At 46.1% G+C, this 20328-nt stretch overlaps 1 protein-coding gene across 8 annotated transcripts in view; it reads left to right on the top strand.

Moving 5' to 3' along the window:
• TRIM67 (tripartite motif containing 67) overlaps positions 1 to 20328 on the top strand; it is a 66566-nt gene that overhangs the window by 10162 nt on the left and 36076 nt on the right. For all 8 annotated transcript variants that reach the window (XR_005291826.2, XM_038394530.2, XM_038394528.2 and 5 more), the window contains exons 3-4: positions 16402 to 16524; positions 17895 to 18005. Coding sequence is in view for 7 of the 8 variants with exons in the window: in XM_038394530.2 (XP_038250458.1) it covers positions 16402 to 16524; positions 17895 to 18005 (234 nt within the window). In the remaining variant the exon portion in view is untranslated. The remainder of the gene's footprint in view (positions 1 to 16401; positions 16525 to 17894; positions 18006 to 20328) is intronic.

The following is a 20328-nucleotide window of genomic DNA, read 5'->3' as shown; positions in this document are numbered from 1 at the left end:
ATTTTTTTTAGGTGATATGGATAACTGACTGATAGGAACTGGCCTAAACCACCAACCCATGTCCCTTAGGCCACCAAACAGCTGTCAGGTGGTAATGAACTTCAGCCACTCACTATACATGTTGGACAACTTTGAAGCTCCATAGTCCATTACTGATCCACTGGGTCACCTAGCCCCTGTCAGTATCTACTTTTACCCTCTTGAAACCTAAAGATATTTAAAACTGTGCTGTAAAATCCCTTAATGCATATGAACAGAAAAACTGGAAAATTGTTATGCATAATGGTACTGTTGTAGTTAGAGTCGAATGACCAGGAATTGTCTGTTCTGGTATTCTTGACTGTGACTCCCTGAATCTCCACCCCATCTGACTAAAATCCTAGAGGTGAACCCAAAGTAGAAACTGTGGGAACATGGTGTATTTGTGAGCTAGTTAAGAATATTTATGAGCTAGTTAAGGTCGCGGTGAACTTTTAATGAACCATTGAGAAATAGTTACAGGCTGGAACGTGACCCAGGCAAACTGGCAACACCAGACCTTGTTGACAACAGATAGCGGACAGCTGTGCTCCAATCAAGAGGAAGGACGCACGTGCATAGCCCGTGCTGAGGCTGCTCGACCAACGAGATGTCTCCGTGATCGGGTGATGGACTTTGGAGGGGGTTGAAAATATTATGTAAAAGGAGTGTATAAAAGCAATGAGAAAATAACTGATAAACGGCTTAGCTACCAACCATATTGGCTGTTGTGCTTTGTCCGGCTCGCATGAAACCCCACAAATGGTGACCCTGACGTGATCCCTTCTGAAAAGGCGAGGGTTCTAGCCGCGGCAGGAGGCACCGGCTTTTCAGCTCCTGGGCGTCCAAGAGTGACGCAAGTGCGCACAGGTGAGCGGCTTTAAGTAACAATGGGTACCGCTGTATCAGCCGAAGAGAAAACCGTGCATGAATTTTTACTTCATATCATAGAGAAACAGGGCGAGAAAGTAACTGCAGAATCCTTGTCTCGTCTGCTGAAATGGGGACAGAGGAGAGGGTTTCTGAAGAGGCCAAACCATGCTTTTGATGGACAAGTGTGGGAGCGATTGGGACAGGATCGTTGGGACTCCGTTGCCCATCGGAATAAGGAGGCTGTGTCCCTTAGCCAGACCTGGTGCAAGGTTAAGAAAGCTATAGCGGCCCTTGCAGCTGAGGCGGAGGTGCAAGCGACGGTTTCTGAGATGTTCCGCCCCAAACCTAAGGATGATCCCCCACAGGTTCTTCCTGTGGGGGCTTGAGACTTTTTCGGTGCCCCCGAGACCGTAATTCCTGTGGCTCCCTCCACGCCCGTCCCGGCGCCAGACCCAAGTACTGTTTCGCTCCCACCAGATGATGTGCCTATGGATGCCACCGAGCATGTCGACCGTTCTTGGGTTAGAGATATGCCTACATATGACCCCCACCCTGTCGTTTCAGATACGCTTCAGTGGGATCTGGGGCAGTCAGTGCCCTTTGCAAATACTTCTCCCGCTGTTGTTCCCCAACATGCCTCCCAGCCTGCCTATCCCAATCTTACTAAATTGACTAAATCCGAGGCGTTTCCGCAGGAGATGCGCCAGCAGGGCCAGCAGCTGACTGACATGCTTCGGCAGTTGGCCCTTATGGCAGGCGATCCGCCTCCTGGCCCTTCTCAGGTGGCGAATATTAGGGACTCGGGGTGGTTCACCCCCACCCCCGGTCTACTCCTCTGATGAGGAGAAGGAATCCCCTGAGTTCCCGGGGCAGAAGTGGGGAAAGAGCCCCCCAAATCCGGCGCGACGCTGGCACGGGGTGATAAAGGATGCGATTATCGAGGGGGAGTTTTTCCCTTCGGCGTACCCAGTAGTGCTTGAGTCGCCCGTGCTTTACCCTGTTACTACGGACGCCAACGGGCGCCGAAGGTGGGCCCCCCTTGATTGGAAATTGATTAGAGAAGCACAGAAATCCGTTATGGCGTATGGTTTAGATAATCATTATGTCCAATCTCTAATTGAGCAAGTGTTCATTAGTCAAGTTATGTGTCCTTATGATGTGCAAAAATTTGCAGATATGCTATTGACCCCGACCCAGCGCCTGTTATGGAAGGATAGCTGGCGTCGCAGGGCTGAGGTGGCGATTATTCATAATATGGATCAGCCGGACGACAGCCCCTTACGGGCGGTCACCCTAGATGTTTTGATGGGCACTGGGGAATATACCAACCCTCAACTCCAGGCCCGCCTACACCCTGGCGTCCTGCAGCAGGCGCAGGGTCTGGCGTTGGCGGCATTCAAAGAGGTACCCCAGATGGGAAAACCTTCCCCTCCTTATGCAAAAATTGTTCAGGGCACGTCGGAGCCGTATTCCGCCTTTTTGGACCGCCTTCGGCAGGCCTTAGAAAGATCCCCTAACTTAACGGAGGATGCCAGAACGGCGGTGGGAATGGACTTAGCAACGCAGAATGCTAACCCTACTTGCCGTCGCATTTTGGCCTCATTGCCAAAAACAGCCTCCTTAATGGAAATGATTGAGGCATGTAACCGTGCCACGGCGGTTGAGGAGGCGGAAAAGGCTACTATTCATGCGCAGGCCCAAGCGACAGCCTTAGCCGTCGCTCTTAAACCACTCATTGGCCGGGGCCCGCGGGCCCGTTCGGCCCCCAGGTTTGTGTTTTGCCTGTGGGTGCCCCGGCCATATGAAACGAGATTGTCCCAACAGAAACGACAGGGGTGGGCAACGGGTTGTGCCTTCCGTCTCTTCTCGCACATTTGCTGGCACATGCAATCGCTGTGATAAGTTTGGGCATTGTGCTTCGGAATGCCGTTCTTGCTATAAGAAGGATGGAACCCCCCTACCGGGAAACGGACAGATGAGCGCTCAACGGAGGGGCGCGCGGATACAAATGCCTCCCCCTCGTCCGGCTGTTTGGAACACCTCACAGGAGCCACCGCCGGCAGTGCCGGAGTGGACCTGGCCCTCGCCGTCGACACCTCCATAGATGATGAGCAAGTGCATGTTCTCCCATCCACAGCCACGGGACCCTTGGGGTATGGGCTAAGTGTCCGATAATCGGTCGCTCCTCCGCCTCCCGACAAGGTATTTTTGTTCTTCCGGGCCTTGTCGATGCAGATTATACCGGCCCGATAAAGATCATGGTGCGTGTTTTTTGTCCTCCTGTCCTCATTTCAGCAGGCACTCGTATCGCACAATTAATCCCTTTTCAGAGCGCAGGTCCCCATACGAATCCAGTTCATCGAGGCTCTGGTGGTTTTGGGTCTACTGGAATTCCTGAGATCGCTTTTGCAATGAAAATAACTGCCAGCAAACCGCTTCGAGCCGTATGTTATAAGGGCCCCGACGGACACTTGCTTTATCATAATGCCCTTTTAGACACCGGGGCCGATGTTACTGTTCTCCCACTCCAATCATGGCCTTCAAATTGGCCCCTGCAAGAACTTAACACCCCCGTGCGTGGCATCGGGGGAACTCAGAACACCCGTATTAGTACTGAATTTATTGCTGTTACTGACACTCAAAACCCCTCTACTGTTGCGTGGGTACGCCCATATGTTATTACTACTTCTGTTTGGCTCCTAGGCCGGGACTGTTTGAACCAATGGGGCGTCACGCTACAAAATGAACCCCTTTTTGCTTAGCGGCCACTGAGGGGCGACCGACCCCTCGACTCGAATGGTTGACCAACTCTCCTGTGTGGGTTGCACAATGGCCGCTTACAACAGAAAAGCTCGCCCATGTTAAAAGACTTGTAAACGAACAGTTATTGGCGGGTCATTTAGAGCCTTCCACTAGTCCCTGGAACACTCCTATTTTTACCATTCCCAAAAAATCTGGACAATGGCGCTTATTACAGGACCTCCGTGCGGTCAACGCTGTTATGAAAGATATGGGTGCCTTGCAGCCTGGGCTGCCAACCCCTACCATGATCCCCCGTGATTGGCCCCTTCTTATTGTCGATTTGAAAGATTGCTTTTTTACTATTCCTCTACATCCGATGGACCGCGAGAAATTCGCCTTTTCGGTCCCGTCACTGAATAAAGCTGAGCCCGCTGATCGTTTTCAGTGGACCGTACTCCCACAGGGCATGAAAAATTCTCCTACCATTTGCCAGCTTTTTGTGGCCTGGGCCATTGCTCCCCTTCGCCACGCGCACCCTCGCTGGCTTATTTACCATTATATGGATGATCTCCTATTTGCTGGTATTGATTTGTGTCCCGATACAACTATTCAAGAAATTCGATCCACCCTCCAGGTGGCTGACCTTGTAGTTGCCCCAGATAAAATTCAGCAGAGTTCCCCTTTTCAATACTTGGGCATGGAAATTACTGATGCCGTTGTGCGGCCCCAAAACCTTACCTTTCATACTGATATTCGCTCCCTTTACGATGTACAACGTTTGCTTGGAGATCTCCAGTGGGTCCGCTCTATATGCGGTATTACTAATGATGATTTGCAACCCCTCTTTAGTCTGCTTCAAGGCGGACAAACTCCTACCGATCCCCGTTCCCTTTCTCCGGCTCATATTGTGGCCCTTCAAAAAATTGCAGATAAGGTTGCACGTCAATATTCTGGCCGTATTGCTCCTGATCTCCCTTTTTGTATCGCCCTACTTTCCCACGATGCTTCCCTGGAGGCCCTTTTATTTCAGTGGGACCCCAGTCTCTCTGATCCTCTTATTGTGATAGAATGGATCTTCCCGCCCTCGCGTTACTCCTGTACAATCACCACTCGCGTCGATGCTATTGCCCGGCTTCTCATAAGTGCTCGAGATCGCTTGGTGTCCCTCGCGGGTTGTGACCCATCCATTATTTATCTCCCCTATGATTCCCGCACCCTTACTCGTTTACTTGCGGAATCTTTGCCCTTTGTGTTGGCCCTCTTAAATTACGCTGGACAATCATTACCCCCCGCACCGTCTTTTCTCTGCTCCCCTTCCGTTAGAACGTCTGCCGCTTCTTTCTCTGGCGCCCCTCTCTGGCCTTACGGTCTTTACTGACGCCAGTGGCCGCATTGCCCGTGCCGGCCTTTTTTGGCGTAGTGCTGACAGCTGGTGCCATGAGGCCGTTGTAGCGGAAGGTTCTGTCCAAGTTCTTGAATTTTGTGCCGTTATTCGTGCTTTTGAGAAATGGCCTACCACACCTCTTAATATTGTTACTGATTCACTGTATGTTGTTGGGGTGGTATGCCAGATGGAACGTGCCTTTCTTCGCCGCGTTCCTAATCCTGTCCTTTGGCGTGCCTTTTTATGATTATGGCACCTCCTTAATGCTCGTTTGGTCCCCTATTTTATTATGCATATCCGTAGCCATTCCGGTCTTCCTGGGTTCCTTGCGGAGGGTAATGCGCGAGCCGATGCATTTGTTAATCCCCCACAACTATATGCTCAGCTTCCTAACTCCTTTGCTCAGGCTCGCCTTTCCCTTGATTTTTTTCACCAATCTGCACGCGCTCTTGCGCGTCAGTTTTGATTACCCCTTGCAGACACTCGTGCGATTGTTGCCTCTTGTTCAGATTGTCAGAGGCATTCTCTTACTCCTTTCTTTCGGTGTTAATCCTCGCGGTCTTGCCTCCCTCCAACTATGGCGGACCGAGGTTCCTATTTTCCCTGAGTTTGGCCGCCTTTGTTCCGTTCATGTGTCTATTGACACTTTTTCCAGCTATATCTGGGCTACTGCCCTTTCTTCAACCGGCACTCGCGATGTTATTCGCCACTGGCAAAGTTGCTTTGCCGTTATGGGCATTCCGACCACCATTAAAACGGATAATGGTGCCGGTTATATATCTTGCCGCACGGCTCGTTTCCTTGCTCGCTGGGGTGTATCCCATATTACCGGGGTCCCCGGTAATTCTACGGGTCAAGCTATTATTGAACGTACTCATGCTTCGCTTAAATCTTTATTGCTTAAACAAAAAGGGGGAGTAACCCCTGACCCACATCCAGATGCACTTGAGCATACCCCACAAGCCCGTCTGTTAAAGGCATTATATGTTTTAAATTGGTTACAGCCTGGCCAACATGACACACCCCCCGCGTTCCGGCACCTCTTTGGGTTGACCCGGGATGAACAAATCGCCCGGCCCCAAATGCGCTGGTTTGACTATCGCCAACAGATGTGGAAAGGGCCGGTGGAATTGTTAACCTGGGGAAGGGGATATGCTTGTGTTTTTACTGATGCAGGTCCCCGGTGGATCCCGGCCAAGTGGGTACGTCCGTGGCTACAGCAACCTTGCTCGCCCTTGAACCCGGCGCCTAGAGAACAAGGTCCCGCGCTTGGAGAGGAGGCATCAGAGGAGATTGTGCTTGCGGCCATATCCTGTTTATTTCCGGAATGAGGATGTGGGTTGCCAAAATTGTTATAGTATTATTGCTTGGGTTGCAAGGGGGACTCCTTGTACCCCTACGCGTGCGAATGACGTATAACCTATGGGAACGTCTAGCATTGATAGCCAATGTCACACACTTTTGTTTGTCTGATTCTGTGGCAGCCAGGAAACTACTGGGCACTTGTCTTGTGCCCATATGTCATCATCCCGAAGAAATTGGCAATCACACCATGCTTGTAGCTTATGCCAATTTGTCTTCACAGTATTCGAATATGGCAAATTGGGGCCCCGCCAATTATTCCTTGCCCCCTGGGGCCCTATCTTTACATACCCCATATCCAGCCGGGGCGGATAATGTAACGAGTGCGCGAGTGGTTAATTGCACACGCGCAAAAGTACCCATGGGCTGCCAAACCGTAAGCGCCCCCTTTTTGAATTGTACTAATGCGGTTAATGTTTCTTTTAATTATGGACATATTATTTTGCCGTCTGGTTGGTTTTTTTTACCTGCGGCGCACGGACTTTCAGTTATATTCCTGCTAATTTAAGTCATAATACCTTATGCTGCCTTAGCCAAATGACCCTTTTGTTGCCTGGAAAGAATCGGCAGCGAAGTCGGCGGAGTGCGACCCTGCAAGATACGTGTTCAGCCGATGTTAGCTTATACAGTCACTCGGAATATTTGGCCTTAATGAATGCTGTTGCAGGCATTCCTGGTTTTTCAACTTATTACACGGTACAAACTTTGAATGCATTAGCTTGCTTTGCTGTTAAGGCGCTTAACGCTACATCACAGGCAATTGCTCTTTTAAATATGGAACAGCAGGAATTGAGAGATGCCATTTTAGATAATCGAGCTGCGATTGATTTTTTTATTGCTTAAGCATCATATGGGATGTGATTCTTTTAAACATATGTGTTGCTTTAACCTTACGGATAATAGCCGATCCATTGAGGAGCGCCTGGATGAGTTGACTTCTCTCACTGAGCACATCCGTCAAGATACCGGGTTTGCGGGATTTTGGGACTGGCTTACAGGGTGGTTGCCTTCTTTGGGGTGGCTTCGGCAATTATTTGGAATTATAGTTTTTGTATGTATTGATTTTATTTGCCTTTGTTGCTGTCTGCAATGTCTCTCCTCCTTGTTTGATATATTCCGTAAAATGCATCGCTCCGCCCCCGTTAGGTCACCCCTGTTAATGAACGAAAATTGGATGGAACTATGCAAGTGACCGGTGGTCCGTGTATTATGTAATAATAAGGGGGGAGATGTGGGAACATGGTGTATTTGTGAGCTAGTTAAGAATATTTATGAGCTAGTTAAGGTCGCGGTGAACTTTTAATGAACCATTGAGAAATAGTTACAGGCTGGAACGTGACCCAGGCAAACTGGCAACACCAGACCTTGTTGACAACAGATAGCGGACAGCTGTGCTCCAATCAAGAGGAAGGACGCACGTGCATAGCCCGTGCTGAGGCTGCTCGACCAACGAGATGTCTCCGTGATCGGGTGATGGACTTTGGAGGGGGTTGAAAATATTATGTAAAAGGAGTGTATAAAAGCAATGAGAAAATAACTGATAAACGGCTTAGCTACCAACCATATTGGCTGTTGTGCTTTGTCCGGCTCGCATGAAACCCCACAGAAACCTGATGCTAATCCCCATGTCAGGGTTCCTTCCCCACTCTGAACACTGGGGTACAGATGTGGGGACCTGCATGAAAGACCCCCCTAAGCTTATTCTTACCAGCTTAGGTTAAAACTTCCCCAAGGTTCAGATTTCTTTCTTGCCTTGGGATCGCTGCCACCACCAAGTGATTTAACAAACAATCAGGGAAAGGACCACTTGGAGTCCTATTCCCCCCAAAATATTCCCCCAAGCCTACACCCTCTTTCCTGGGGAAGGCTTGAACATATATCGTCACCAGTTAGTTACAAAGGGACTACAGACCCAAACCCCTGGGTCTTAGAACAATGGAAAAATCAGTCAGGTTCTTAAAAAGAAGGATTTTATTTAAAGAGAAAAAGGTAAAAGAATCACCTCTGTAAAATTAGGATGGTAGTTAGCCTTACAGAGTATCAGAAAATTCAAAGAGCACAGAGGAACCCCCTCTAGCCTTAGTTTCAAAGTTACAACAAAACAGGGAAAGGGAAAATTGCCCTAGCAAAGAGAAAATTCACAAGTTGAGAAAACAAAGGCAAACTAATACGCCTTGCCTGGCTGTTACTTACAAGTTTGAAATTTGAGAGACTTCTTGAGGAAGATTTGGAGAATATGGATTAATGTCCGGTCCCTCTTAGTCCCAAGAGCGAACAGCCACACAAACAAAGAACTCAAAACAAAACCTCTCCCCTCCCAGATTTGAAAGTATCTTTTGTCCCTATTGGTTCCTTTGGTCAGGTGCCAACCAGGTTACCTGAGCTTCTTAACCCCTTACAGGTAAGGAGGAATTTAGGCTACCCCTATGGTTATGATACCCCACCCTCTGAGTTTTGAGGAAATTTGAATCTGGAGTTGGACTGAACTCCATATCATGGGCCCATCTCTATAATGGGTCTGAACCGGAACACAAAATCTGACCAAGCTAGAACACTGGGAATATTTGAATTCAGATCCATGGCTTGAACTGAGAAGCATGATTCTGGTTGTCTCCAATAAATACCTCAGTACTGAGAGCCTCCCACTTTCACCCCTCAGCAGAACTGTCTTACACACAAACATTTGCTCAATGGAATAAAAGATGTGTAGTTTTTATTGTATTTAAACACCATACAAGTCAGACAGCAAGTCAAACCCTTTACTCCCTTGCTGAGTGAGAGAGAGCTGTGCTCTTAGGATATGTCTACACTATGAAATTACAGTTTATCACATCATTTCAAAAGACATTAATCAGTTGTAGCACAAGTAGACTCTAGTAGAATGGCCTGCTAACCATCGTCATCCACCGCTTCCGCTGCAACTCTGCTCTCCTCAGACGTCATACCACGGCAAGCAAGGAGCCCACTCAGATTACCGCGGCAGTTATGAGCATTGTAAACACCCTGAGCATTATTCTGCAGTATGCTCAGAACCAGAATCTGAAAAACCAGGTGAGGAGGCGATGGCAGCACGGTGCCGAGATTGATGAGGACATGGACACAGACTTCTCTCAAAGTACGGGCCCTGGCAATTTGGACATCCTGGTGTCAATGAGGCAGGCTCATGGAGTGGAACGCCGATTCTGGGCCCAGGAAACAAGCACAGACTGGTGGAACCACATAGTGTTGCAGATCTGGGATGATTCCCAGTGACTGTGAAACTTTTATGTGCGTAAGGGCACTTTCATGGAACTTTGTGACTTGCTTTCTCCTGCCTTGAAGCTCAAGAATACCAAGATGAGAGCAGCCCTCACAGCTCACAAGAGAGTGGCGATATCCCTCTGGAAGCTTGCAATGCCAGACAGCTACTGGTCAGTTGGGAATCAATTTGGAGTGGGCAAATCTACTGTGAAGGTGGCTGTGATCCAAGTAGCCAACACAATCACTGAGCTGCTGCTATCAAGGGTAGTGACTCTGGGAAGTGTTCAGGTCATAGTAGATGGCTTTGCTGCAATGGGTTTCCCTAACGGTGGTGGGGCGATAGACGAATGCATATCCCTATCTTGGGAGCGGACCACCTTGGCAGCCAGTACATAAACTGAAAGGGGTACTTTTCAATGGTGCTGCAAGCACTGGTGGGTCACAAGGGACATCAACGTGGGATGGCCAGGAAAGGTACATGACGCTCACATCTTCAGGAACTCTGGTCTGTTTGAACAGCTGTAGGAAGGGACTTACTTTCCAGACCAGAAAATAACTGTTGGGGATGTTGAAATGCCTATAGTTATCCTTGGGGACCCAGCCTACCCCTTAATGCCATGGCTTATGAAGCCAAACACAGGCAGCCCGGACAGTAGTAAGGAGCTCAACTATAGGTTGAGCAAGTGCAGAATGTGCATTTGGACGTTTAAAAGGACACTGGTGCAGTTTACTGACTTGGTTAGACTTCAGCAAAACCAATATTCCCATTGTTATTACTGCTTGCTGTGTGCTCCACAATATCTGTGAGAGTAAGGGGGAGACGTTTATGGTGGGGTGGGAGGTTGAGGCAAATCACCTGGCCACTGATTACGCATAGCCAGACACCAGAGCGGTTAGCAGAGCACAGCAGGGCACGCTGCACATCAGAAAACCTTTGAAAACCAGTTTCATGACTGGCCAGGCTACGGTGTGAGAGTTCTGTTTGTTTCTCCTTGATGAAAATCCGCCCCCTTGGTTCACTCTACTTCCCTGTAAGCCAACCGCCCTCCTCCCTTCGATCACCACTTGCAGAGGCAGTAAAGTCATTGTTGTTTCAAATTCATGCATTCTTAATTAATTCATCACACAAATAGCCCAGGAGGGGTGGGGAAAGAGGGAAGCACCGGGTGGGGTGGGGGAGGAAGGCAGGACAAGGCCACACTGCACTTCAAAACTTATTGAATGCCAGCTTTCTGTTGCTTGGGCAGTCCTCTGGGGTGGAGTGGTTGGGTGCCTGGAGGCGCCCCCCCCCCCCACGTTTTTGGGCGTCTGGGTGAGGAGGCTCTGGAACTTGGGGAGGAGGGCGGGCAGTTACACACTCGCTGCAGCAGCGGTCTGTGCTCATGCTGCCTTTCCTGCAGCTCACCTATACGCCAGAGCATATCAGTTTGATCCTCTAGTAGCCTCAGCATTGCCTCCTGCCTCCTCTCATCATGCTCCCGCCACCGCTCCTCGCATTCATTTTCTGCTTTCCTGGACTCTGCAATTGTCTGTCTCCAAGCATTCTGCTGAGCTCTTTCAGTGCGGGAGGACTGCATGAGCTCAGAGAACATTTCATAGCTAGTGTGTTTTTTTTCACCTTCTTATCTGCGCTAGCCTCTGGGATGGAGATGATAGGGGGAGCATTGAAACATTTGCAGCTGCGGGAGGAATAAAAGGGAGAGTAGTGTTTAAAAAGACACATTTTAGAGAACAATGGGTAGACTCTTTCACAGTGAATGGTTTCAAACAGCAGCGCCCTCCTTTCCCATTTCAAGCACTCTTTGGGTTGGCCATTTAAAAGGAGGGGCTGCAGTTTTCGGGATAACGTGCAGCACAAATCCAATTAAACCCCTCCCCCAATTTTCTGGGATCATCGCTTCACTCCTCCTCCCACCGCATGACTAGTATCAGGGAAGATCCCTGCCAGCCAAACGTGAACAGCTCAGCATGAACCCCCCCCCCCCCCGCACAGCTAAAAGCGGGGATGATTTCTTTTCAGCCCCAGGCAAACAGCCCAACAGGAACGGCCACCTCTGAATGTCCCCTTAATAAAATTCCCCTATTTCAACCAGGTGACCATGAATGATATCACTTTCCTGAGGATAACACAGAAAGATAAAGAACAGAGATTGCTTAAATGCCAGCAAACACCGGGACCATACGCTGCCATGCTTTGTTATGCAGTGATTCCAGACTACATGCTACTGGCCTGGCGTGGTAAAGTGTCCTCCCATGGAGGACGGAATAAGGCTGCCCTCCCCAGAAACCTTTTGCAAAGGCTTTGGGAGTACATCCAGGAGAGCTTTATGGCGATGTCTCTGGAGGATTTCTGCTCCATCCCCAGACATATTAACAGACTTTTCCAGTAGCTGTACTGGCTGCAAATGCATCCCAAGTCTTCAGGGAAAATTAATCATTAAACATGCTTGCTTTTAAACCATGTATTATATTTAAAGGTACACTCACCAGTGAGTGAGGTACACTCACACTCACCTTCTCCGCCTTCAAGGTCCGGGAGCCCGGGTTGGGAGGGTGCTGTCTCCAGGGTGATAAACAGTTCCTGGCTGTCAGGGAGAACGGTTTCATCCTCCGCCTCATCATCATCTTCCTCATCCCCAAAATCCTCATCCCTGTTGTGTGAGACTCCCCCCTTGCAGGAGTCCATGTACAGGGGTGGGGTAGTGGTAGGGGCATCACCTAGAATTGCATGCAGCTCATCATAGAAAGGGCATGTCTGGGGTTCTGACCCGGAGCGGCTGTTTGCCTCTTTGGTTTTTTGGTAGCCTTGCCTGAGCTCCTTAAGTTTCACACGGCACTATTGCGTGTCCCTGATATAGCCTCTGTCCTTCATGCCCTTGGAGATTTTTTTCAAATATTTTGACATTTTGTCTTTTGGAATGGAGTTCTGATAGCATGGATTCATCTCCCCATACAGCGATCAGATCCAGTACCTCCCGTTCAGTCCATGCTGAAGCTCTTTTGCGATTCTGGGACTGCATGGTCACCTTTGCTGATGAGCTCTGTATGGTCATGCCACGCTGGCCAAACAGGAAATGAAATTCAAAAGTTCCCGGTGCTTTTCCTGTGTATCTGGCTGGTGAATCTTGCCCATATGCTCAGGGTTTAGCTGATCGCCATATTTGGGGTTGGGAAGGAATTTTCCTCCAGGGCAAATTGGAGAGGCCCTGGAGGTTTTTCGCCTTCCTCTGTAGCATGGGGCATGGGTGACTTGAGGGAGGCTTCTCTGCTCCTTGAAGTCTTTAAACCATGATTTGAGGACTTCAATAGCTCAGAGGTAGGTGAGGTTTTTCGTAGGAGTGGGTGGGTGAGATTCTGTGGCCTGCGCTGTGCAGGAGGTCGGACTAGATGATCAGAATGGTCCCTTCTGACCTTAATATCTATGAATCTAGTATCTATGAAAGTGCTGTCCAGAGCGGTCACAATGGAGCACTCTGGGATAGCTCCCGGAGGCCAATACCGTCGAATTGCGTCCACACTACCCCAAATTCAACCCGGTAATGTCAATTTCAGCACTAATCCCCTCGTCTGGGAGGGGGAACAGAAATTGATTTTAAGAGCCCTTTAAGTCAACAAAAATGGCTTTGTCGTGTGGACAGATGCAGGATTAAATTGATCTAACGCTCCTAAATTCGACCTAAACTCATAGTGTAGACCAGAGCTTACTCTTGGGTTCACAGCCTCCTTTTTCTTTCTCTGCTCTTTATTTTTTTCCCTGACTGTGAATTTCTGCTTTTCTTCTCTCCTTTTTCTCTTCTTAAGTCACTTCCAAGTCCCTTACACTGTTCTTCTCACACTCTTCACAACCTGCCTGATTGCCCTCACTACCTCTTCCCTGACTCTCAAAGGGCCCTTGTTGCTCTTACTATAAGATCCTCAGTCTTCTCCCATCTTCTGCAACAAGTACTGTGTTTGTGTGTGGGAGTGGGGGTTGTAGTCCCCATGACATGTCACCCACAAGAGCACTCATTTTGACTCAAGCTCTGCGCAGAAACTAACATTTCCCTATCATCTTGTGAGAGACAAAGTGAAGATACAGGGAGTGTAACCCAAGTAGAGGAGGGACAGATACAAGCGGAAAGGGGCTGGGGCTAACCCCTGGTCTTCTTGTAGCTCATCTAAGTTCAGGCCAAGCTTGGTCCCTTGCTCCCCATGCTAGCAGAGAACCATGGATTACTATTCACAGGACTAGTCTGCACTGAAGCATACACCACTGCAACTTCACTGTTCTGGGACATCACTCTCTTGGGTATGTCAGCTCAAGCTACACTGAGCCTGTGCCTGCCGTGTAGACATAGCCAAAGAGGCAGAGCATTCAGCTCCCAGGGGAAGAATGTTCTTTCTCTCCTTAATCAGAGAGAGGGCTGCATGAATCATGGCTTAGGGTGTCAGGATGAGGGTAAAAAAATCTAAAACCGGAGGTGGATTGAAATAAATAGTGGGGAAGAGAAAAGCTGAAACAAAGGGAAAAAGACAGGAATAAGTACTGCATGTGTAAGGGATAGCTATGCAAAGCCTGATTCTCCTCTCACTTACACTATTTTTACGGTAAGGTAACTCCAATGACTTCAGCAGAGATATTCCTGATTTGTGACAGTGTAAATGAGAGCAGAGGCTTGATGCTGCTCTAATGTTGGTGTAAATCAGAAGAAACTGTCAAAGTCAAGGGAGTTACACTTTTGCAAAAGTGATATAAGAAAGAAGAGAATTGGGCCCATTGACTATAGAACTAAATTTCATTTTCCTTTCCTATCTAGATGTCCCTTCTATCACTTGAATCAATTCAACAGGGAAGATCGAGAATAGAGGAATTTGGTACCAATGTTTATTGATATCCCAAAGCAGGGATACTTTGTAAAAGAGATGGCACTTGCATCTTAAGACAAGATGCCCATTTAAACCTAATTTAGTTAGGCAATGGATCCAGAATACTGAAATAAAATTGGCAAACTGTTTTTTTCTAAAACTGATTTTTTTCCCGAGATAAAAAGACATATATGTAGTCCCTAACATAAACAAAGCAGTGTTTATAACCCAGACATACTGGGGCAGCAAATTGTGGATATTCATAGATTAATTTATATTTAAAACCTAAAAGCATTCAGGAATTCATTCCTGTAAAAGTAACACTTGTGATTTTAATAACTGATTTGAAAGAGACCCTTGTCAGAGAAATGGATAGGTTAATGGTCTAAAAATACTGTAAACCCTGAATGCATCCGATGAAGTGAGCTGTAGCTCACGAAAGCTTATGCTCAAATAAATTTGTTAGTCTCTAAGGTGCCACAAGTACTCCTTTTCTTTTTGTAAACCCTTTAGTAACTTTATCTCTCTATCATTACTGGGCCTAATTTTCCACTGCTTTTCACTTTAGAGTCATTTACTTCAATGCAAAGTGCATGTAAAACTCTCCCCAACAGACTGGTAGTATTTCACACCCACTTTGCACAGGTGTAAATGCCCACATGAGGTGAATCAGTGTTCATATCTGTTGACAGATGAGTTCTTCTCTGAGACGCTATTGATTCAGTGGGATTTAATCTTCAAGTTAAGCACATGCTTAAGTGTTTTTCTGAATTGGGGTTCTAAGCAGAAGACAATGGAGAACTTTGTTACCTATACTTGTCCTGGGAAAACTGACTACCACAGTGGCCAGCCTGTTAGAAGTAGAGATCAGTGACTATATCAAATGTAGAGAATTGTCCTCCAACCTTTCGGAAGGCAATAGGACAAATCTAATTTTGGCCAAGTGGACAAATCAGATTAGTAATATATAATCCAAGGGGGAAACAGAGAGAGACATTGACTTAAATAGGATTTAAATACATGCTTAAAGTTAAGCACACTAAAGTTTAAGTGCTGAACAGGGGTTTGGGGAGAAGCTAGTTAGACAGCCCAGTGTCTCCTGGAAACAGGAGCATGAAGGCTTCCTTCCCTCCTCAAAAGCAGCAGCTTAGCTTGTATGATGATTTCCATTTAAACCAGTTTTATGTTGTGAATTCCATATGAGTGAAATTCACCTGTGTGCAGAGGGCCAGACCAAAGCCTAGTACTATTTAAATCCCACTTAAGCTCTGACTAAAGTGCTGCATATGCCTTCTGCTGGTACTCTGTACAGAAATGAATTCCACTGCTATGAGACTAAAATCTACAGTGTATTATTTTTAAAAGGCTAACCAAATTCATGTTTCCAGGGAATATGTAAGCATGTGTTAACTACAAGAAGCTCAAAAAAAAGTGCTCAGGTTAAAATTGTTGCTTTGATTGTGCATATTGCCCTCAGCTTGAGGCAATATACCACAATCTCAAGAATTATATTTATTCTTGATTTATTCCCCTTGGGATCAGTCTGTGGACTACATTCTGCTCTAGTTACTAGGGTGTGATTCCCCTGATTTCAGAGGTGTTTCAGTGAGGTAACTGAGAGCAGAATTTGGAATGATATTCTAATAATACATAGAAACTCCTAAGCATTCATTTGTCTGGAAAATGCTAGTATATTAAGGGGTTACAATAAATTAATTTTGTAGCATGATCATCTTGACAGTGTCCCTTAAGGCATTATAGCCAGCAGTTGTTAACAGTGCAATATGTAATGGAATCACAAAGGAAACATGACATGTCAAACTCTTGAAAGGAAACATTTTCTAAATGTAAAGCATGTATATTGGTTTGGGTAAATTACAGCTTTTACTGTAAAAAATTCATTTTCATAGATGAATATGATTGTCACCTTCTTCTAGGAGAATGGGTTGGACTATGAAGCTTGTCTGGTTGCTCAGTGTGATGCCTTGGTTGATGCATTAACTCGTCAAAAGGCAAAACTGCTCACAAAAGTTACCAAAGAACGAGAGCACAAATTAAAGGTGAGCACAACTATTATGAGTTGCAAGCATTCTAGAGAGTGTGGCTACAAATATTTCTACTGAAGTGGCTCTTTAGCCTAGAGTTAATGCACATGAGGCTTAAGTCCTGAAGTCCTTACTCAGTTAAAATTCCCATTGACCAAATCTTGAAGTCCTTATTCAGGCCCCAGTTTAACGCGGTACATAAGCATAACTTTAGTGGAATTATTCATGTGATTAAAGTTAGGCATGTGCTTAAGTAACTTGCTGAATTGGTGCTTCAGTCTTTAGGCAATACTCTTATTGAGGTTTATGGGTAAATCCTGACAGGTGCTAAGTAATCACAACTCCCACTGAAATCAATGGGCAGTTCAAACACTTATTACCTCTCTGGTTTTGACCTAGTGGAAGCAATCTTGTTTGGGAAAGGACTGAATAAAAACTTCAGGATTTAGTCCATTCTTTAAACCTTCAGAATCTCAAGTGTCAGTGAGACATATCCTGGGATCCTCTTTTATTCTCTTCTCAAGAGAAATAAGAGAAAGGGGAAGGAAAGAGAAAATGTAACTGGCTGATTGGAGTGGTGATCAGTAGGGTTCTTTGTGGTGAAACTTCATGCAACTCATAGCTCTGTATTTGAAAATATTACAAGTTCTGGGTGCGTTACAAATATTTTAGATTTTTTTTTCTGTTGTCTGATTAATACAATGTAGAGGGAATGGACAAACTGCTTCAGATCAATGTTCTGGGAACCCCACCCTCACAACTTCCTAAATTTGTGATGTCCCACTAAAAGGCCTGATTCTCCTCTCACTTACACCATTTTTACCTTGAAAAATTCCATAGACTGCAGTGGACTTACTCCTGATTTACAGCAGTATGAGAGCAGAAACAAGTCCAAAGTTGGGGAAAAATGGGAGATGTGCTTTTCTTATTCTTTTCCTCCGGATGAACAAGGGTCTACTGTAAATTGTGAAGGGAATGATAGAATATAGACTGCCCAGTAGTCCTCATAGTTATTCTGTTTAATATATTTTTGTTATTAAAAGCTCAAATTTTAATGGAAGTGTGGTTGCATGTGCAGTGAACAAATTCTACACTCATTAGATCCTAACTCCTTCAGCCATGAGCAGACCTGGGTATTCAACACTTTATCTGCTCTGATAATTGAGATTCCCCGTACATGACATTTTGCCAAACTAATTATCAGTATTTACAATACAGAGCAAAGAAGTTTAGCTGATGCAGATGGGGTAATACCCATATGGCAACTAAAACAAACATAGGTTTAACTCTCTCTTCCATTCACTGCTGCTGCTTCTGATATAATTTACTTGATTCAGTGAAAACTGAGAGGATTATGAGAAATGTACTGAGGTTTTCATTTGCAGGTTGTCTGGGACCAGATAAATCACTGTACATTGAAGCTACGTCAGTCAACAGGGCTTATGGAATACTGTCTGGAAGTAATCAAAGAAAATGATCCCTCTGGTTTTTTACAGGTATTTTCTTTTCTACTCTTGTGAAGAAACAAAAAGATTATACTGGAATGTAAAACTTGCTATGGTGGAGTGTTTGGCTTAATGGCTTGGAAATGGGCAATGGAGTCTTTCAGCTGCAGTTTCACATTCTGTCCTTGTCAATAATATCTAGAAATTATTACAGTTTGGTAGCCAATATTAAATGATTTTGGTGGCATCTATGCGTTTCCCAATAGACAAGGGTCTGCATCACCAAAAAAGCCTCCAACATCATTGGTACTCTTGTTGGTAGTCTAAGTAGAGGCCAAGATTTGAATGGTCTGGAAGACTCAATTCTCCCCTTTGCCCAGCTTGCTCTATTTGCAGGGGAATGGGGTAGGAGACCATCAGGGAACTGGTTATGGCTTCCTTATTTTTGCACCAATCTAGTCCCAGTGTTGGTTAGTTAGAGCAGCCTAGAGACCTTACTCCATTGATACCACCAAGCCTCCAGTTTGCTCCTGATATGTCCCCTTCCTGGCACCATACCTCTCAACCTTCATACCTGCCACTGTGTGAGTGCAAAATGAGTGCCAATTTTGATGCAGATATGGAACACCTATCTTGTTGCATGTCAAACCTAATTTACAGATGATGATGTTTTCTAGATTATGAGACTTCATTTAAAGCAGCGTTTCTCAAACTGGGGTCTGTGAGGGTACTCCAGGGAGTCCGCCAGCCCAGCTGTTCAACTCTTCCCCCTCCTTCCCAGTGCTTCCTGCACGCAGGGGAATAGCTGTTCAGCAGCGTGCAGAAGGTGCTGGGAGGGAGGGAGGGGGAGGAGAGGGTAGGGGATGAGCTTGGGAGAGGGGGCAGGAAGAGGCATGGGTGGAGTGGGGGGGGGAAGAAGAGGGGGCGTTAGGGGAAGGGGTTGAGTGGGGGACTCAGGTTTTGTGAAAATTTTTAAATCAAAATGGGGGTCCTCCGGTTGCTAAAGTTTGAGAACCACTGGTTTAAAAGATTATTTTCTCACTATGTGAATTAATTAAACCACTTTTTAAAATGAAAACTGGGAAATCAAATTCTTGTCACATGCAACCATAAAGTCCCCTAATGTGAGGCATTATCAGGATTGAACCCTGGAGTTCTAGATCCTCGGCTCAGACCTTTACCACTTGAACTACAGATGGGATTACTGTTCTCTCTGTCGACTAGCCTCTAAAGGTGGCCTTGACAGTGGGTTACACAACTCTTCGCTAGATAGCAGTTAATATTGGAGATGAGGATGCTTGGTTCTATTCCTGACTCTGGGAGAGAAACACAATTTAATGTTTGGAGACAGGAAAACCAAAACACCTATTTAGTGCATTCTGCTTGAAAGGCAATATGATTGAGTGGCTAATATTTTTGTCTCCAATATCAGAAACCTCAGTTTTATTCTTAGTTCTGCTGCCAGGAAACCCATGCTGGGATATAAGGGAGGGGGGCTACAGGTACTCCCACATGTGCAATTAGTCCAAAGCACAGTCTAACCCCAAATTAACACATGGCAAAGTCTAAATAGTTTCTTTGATCCAAACTTTTTCATGCCCTTTTCCATGGTATTTTAATAGAGCTAAATCTGAAGTCCTTACTCAGTCTTCACTGAAGCTATGTGCCAAAGTCTGAGAGGCTCTGAACATCTGCAGTTTCCTTGTCTCAGGATTTGGCTTATTGGAGTTTTGCCTCTGCAAGAACTAAATAGTATCTGAATAAGGATTTGGGGATGATCCTGAGTCAGTTACAAAAGAAAACATGGTGACCAGCAGGTGTCTTCTTCCTCCCTTTGCCAAGTGTAAAGAGTTACTATCTGATCATTTAGGCTCAGCTATTATAATGAAATCCCCATATTGACATGCTTTCTTCTGACTTTCCCTAGTTTGCCATTCAATATGGATTTATTAAGTTGTTTCTGAAAATTCTAAGATCTTTTCATGGTTACCATTACAAACCCAACAGAAGGGGGTCAATACTTATCTTGGCAGTATTCGTCAAGTCCTAATAGCTTGTGGTTGAACTAGAGCAGAGCTTTAAGAATGGCATCCAGTCTTAATTTAATGGAGAATCAACCTCATCCTTTGGGGAGATATGTTCCCAATGGTTAATTCCCCTACCTATTAAAAATGGGCACCTTATTTCGAATTTGAATTGTTCTAGCTTCAATTTCTGTCTGCTAGACTTTGCTAAATTAAAAAGCTTTCTAGTGTCAGATATCTTCTCCCTTCTATTCATGGAGATGAAATGAGACATCCAGACAACTGCTGTGCAGATCAGAGAGGAAAGTCCGCTTTCTGTGTAGCTCTCAAGCAGTTAAGATACATCCCCA

The sequence above is a fragment of the Dermochelys coriacea genome, chromosome 3 (genome assembly GCF_009764565.3).
Source record: "Dermochelys coriacea isolate rDerCor1 chromosome 3, rDerCor1.pri.v4, whole genome shotgun sequence".
Classification (NCBI taxonomy): Eukaryota; Metazoa; Chordata; order Testudines; family Dermochelyidae; genus Dermochelys; species Dermochelys coriacea.
This window is presented reverse-complemented; position numbering and strand designations above follow the sequence as displayed.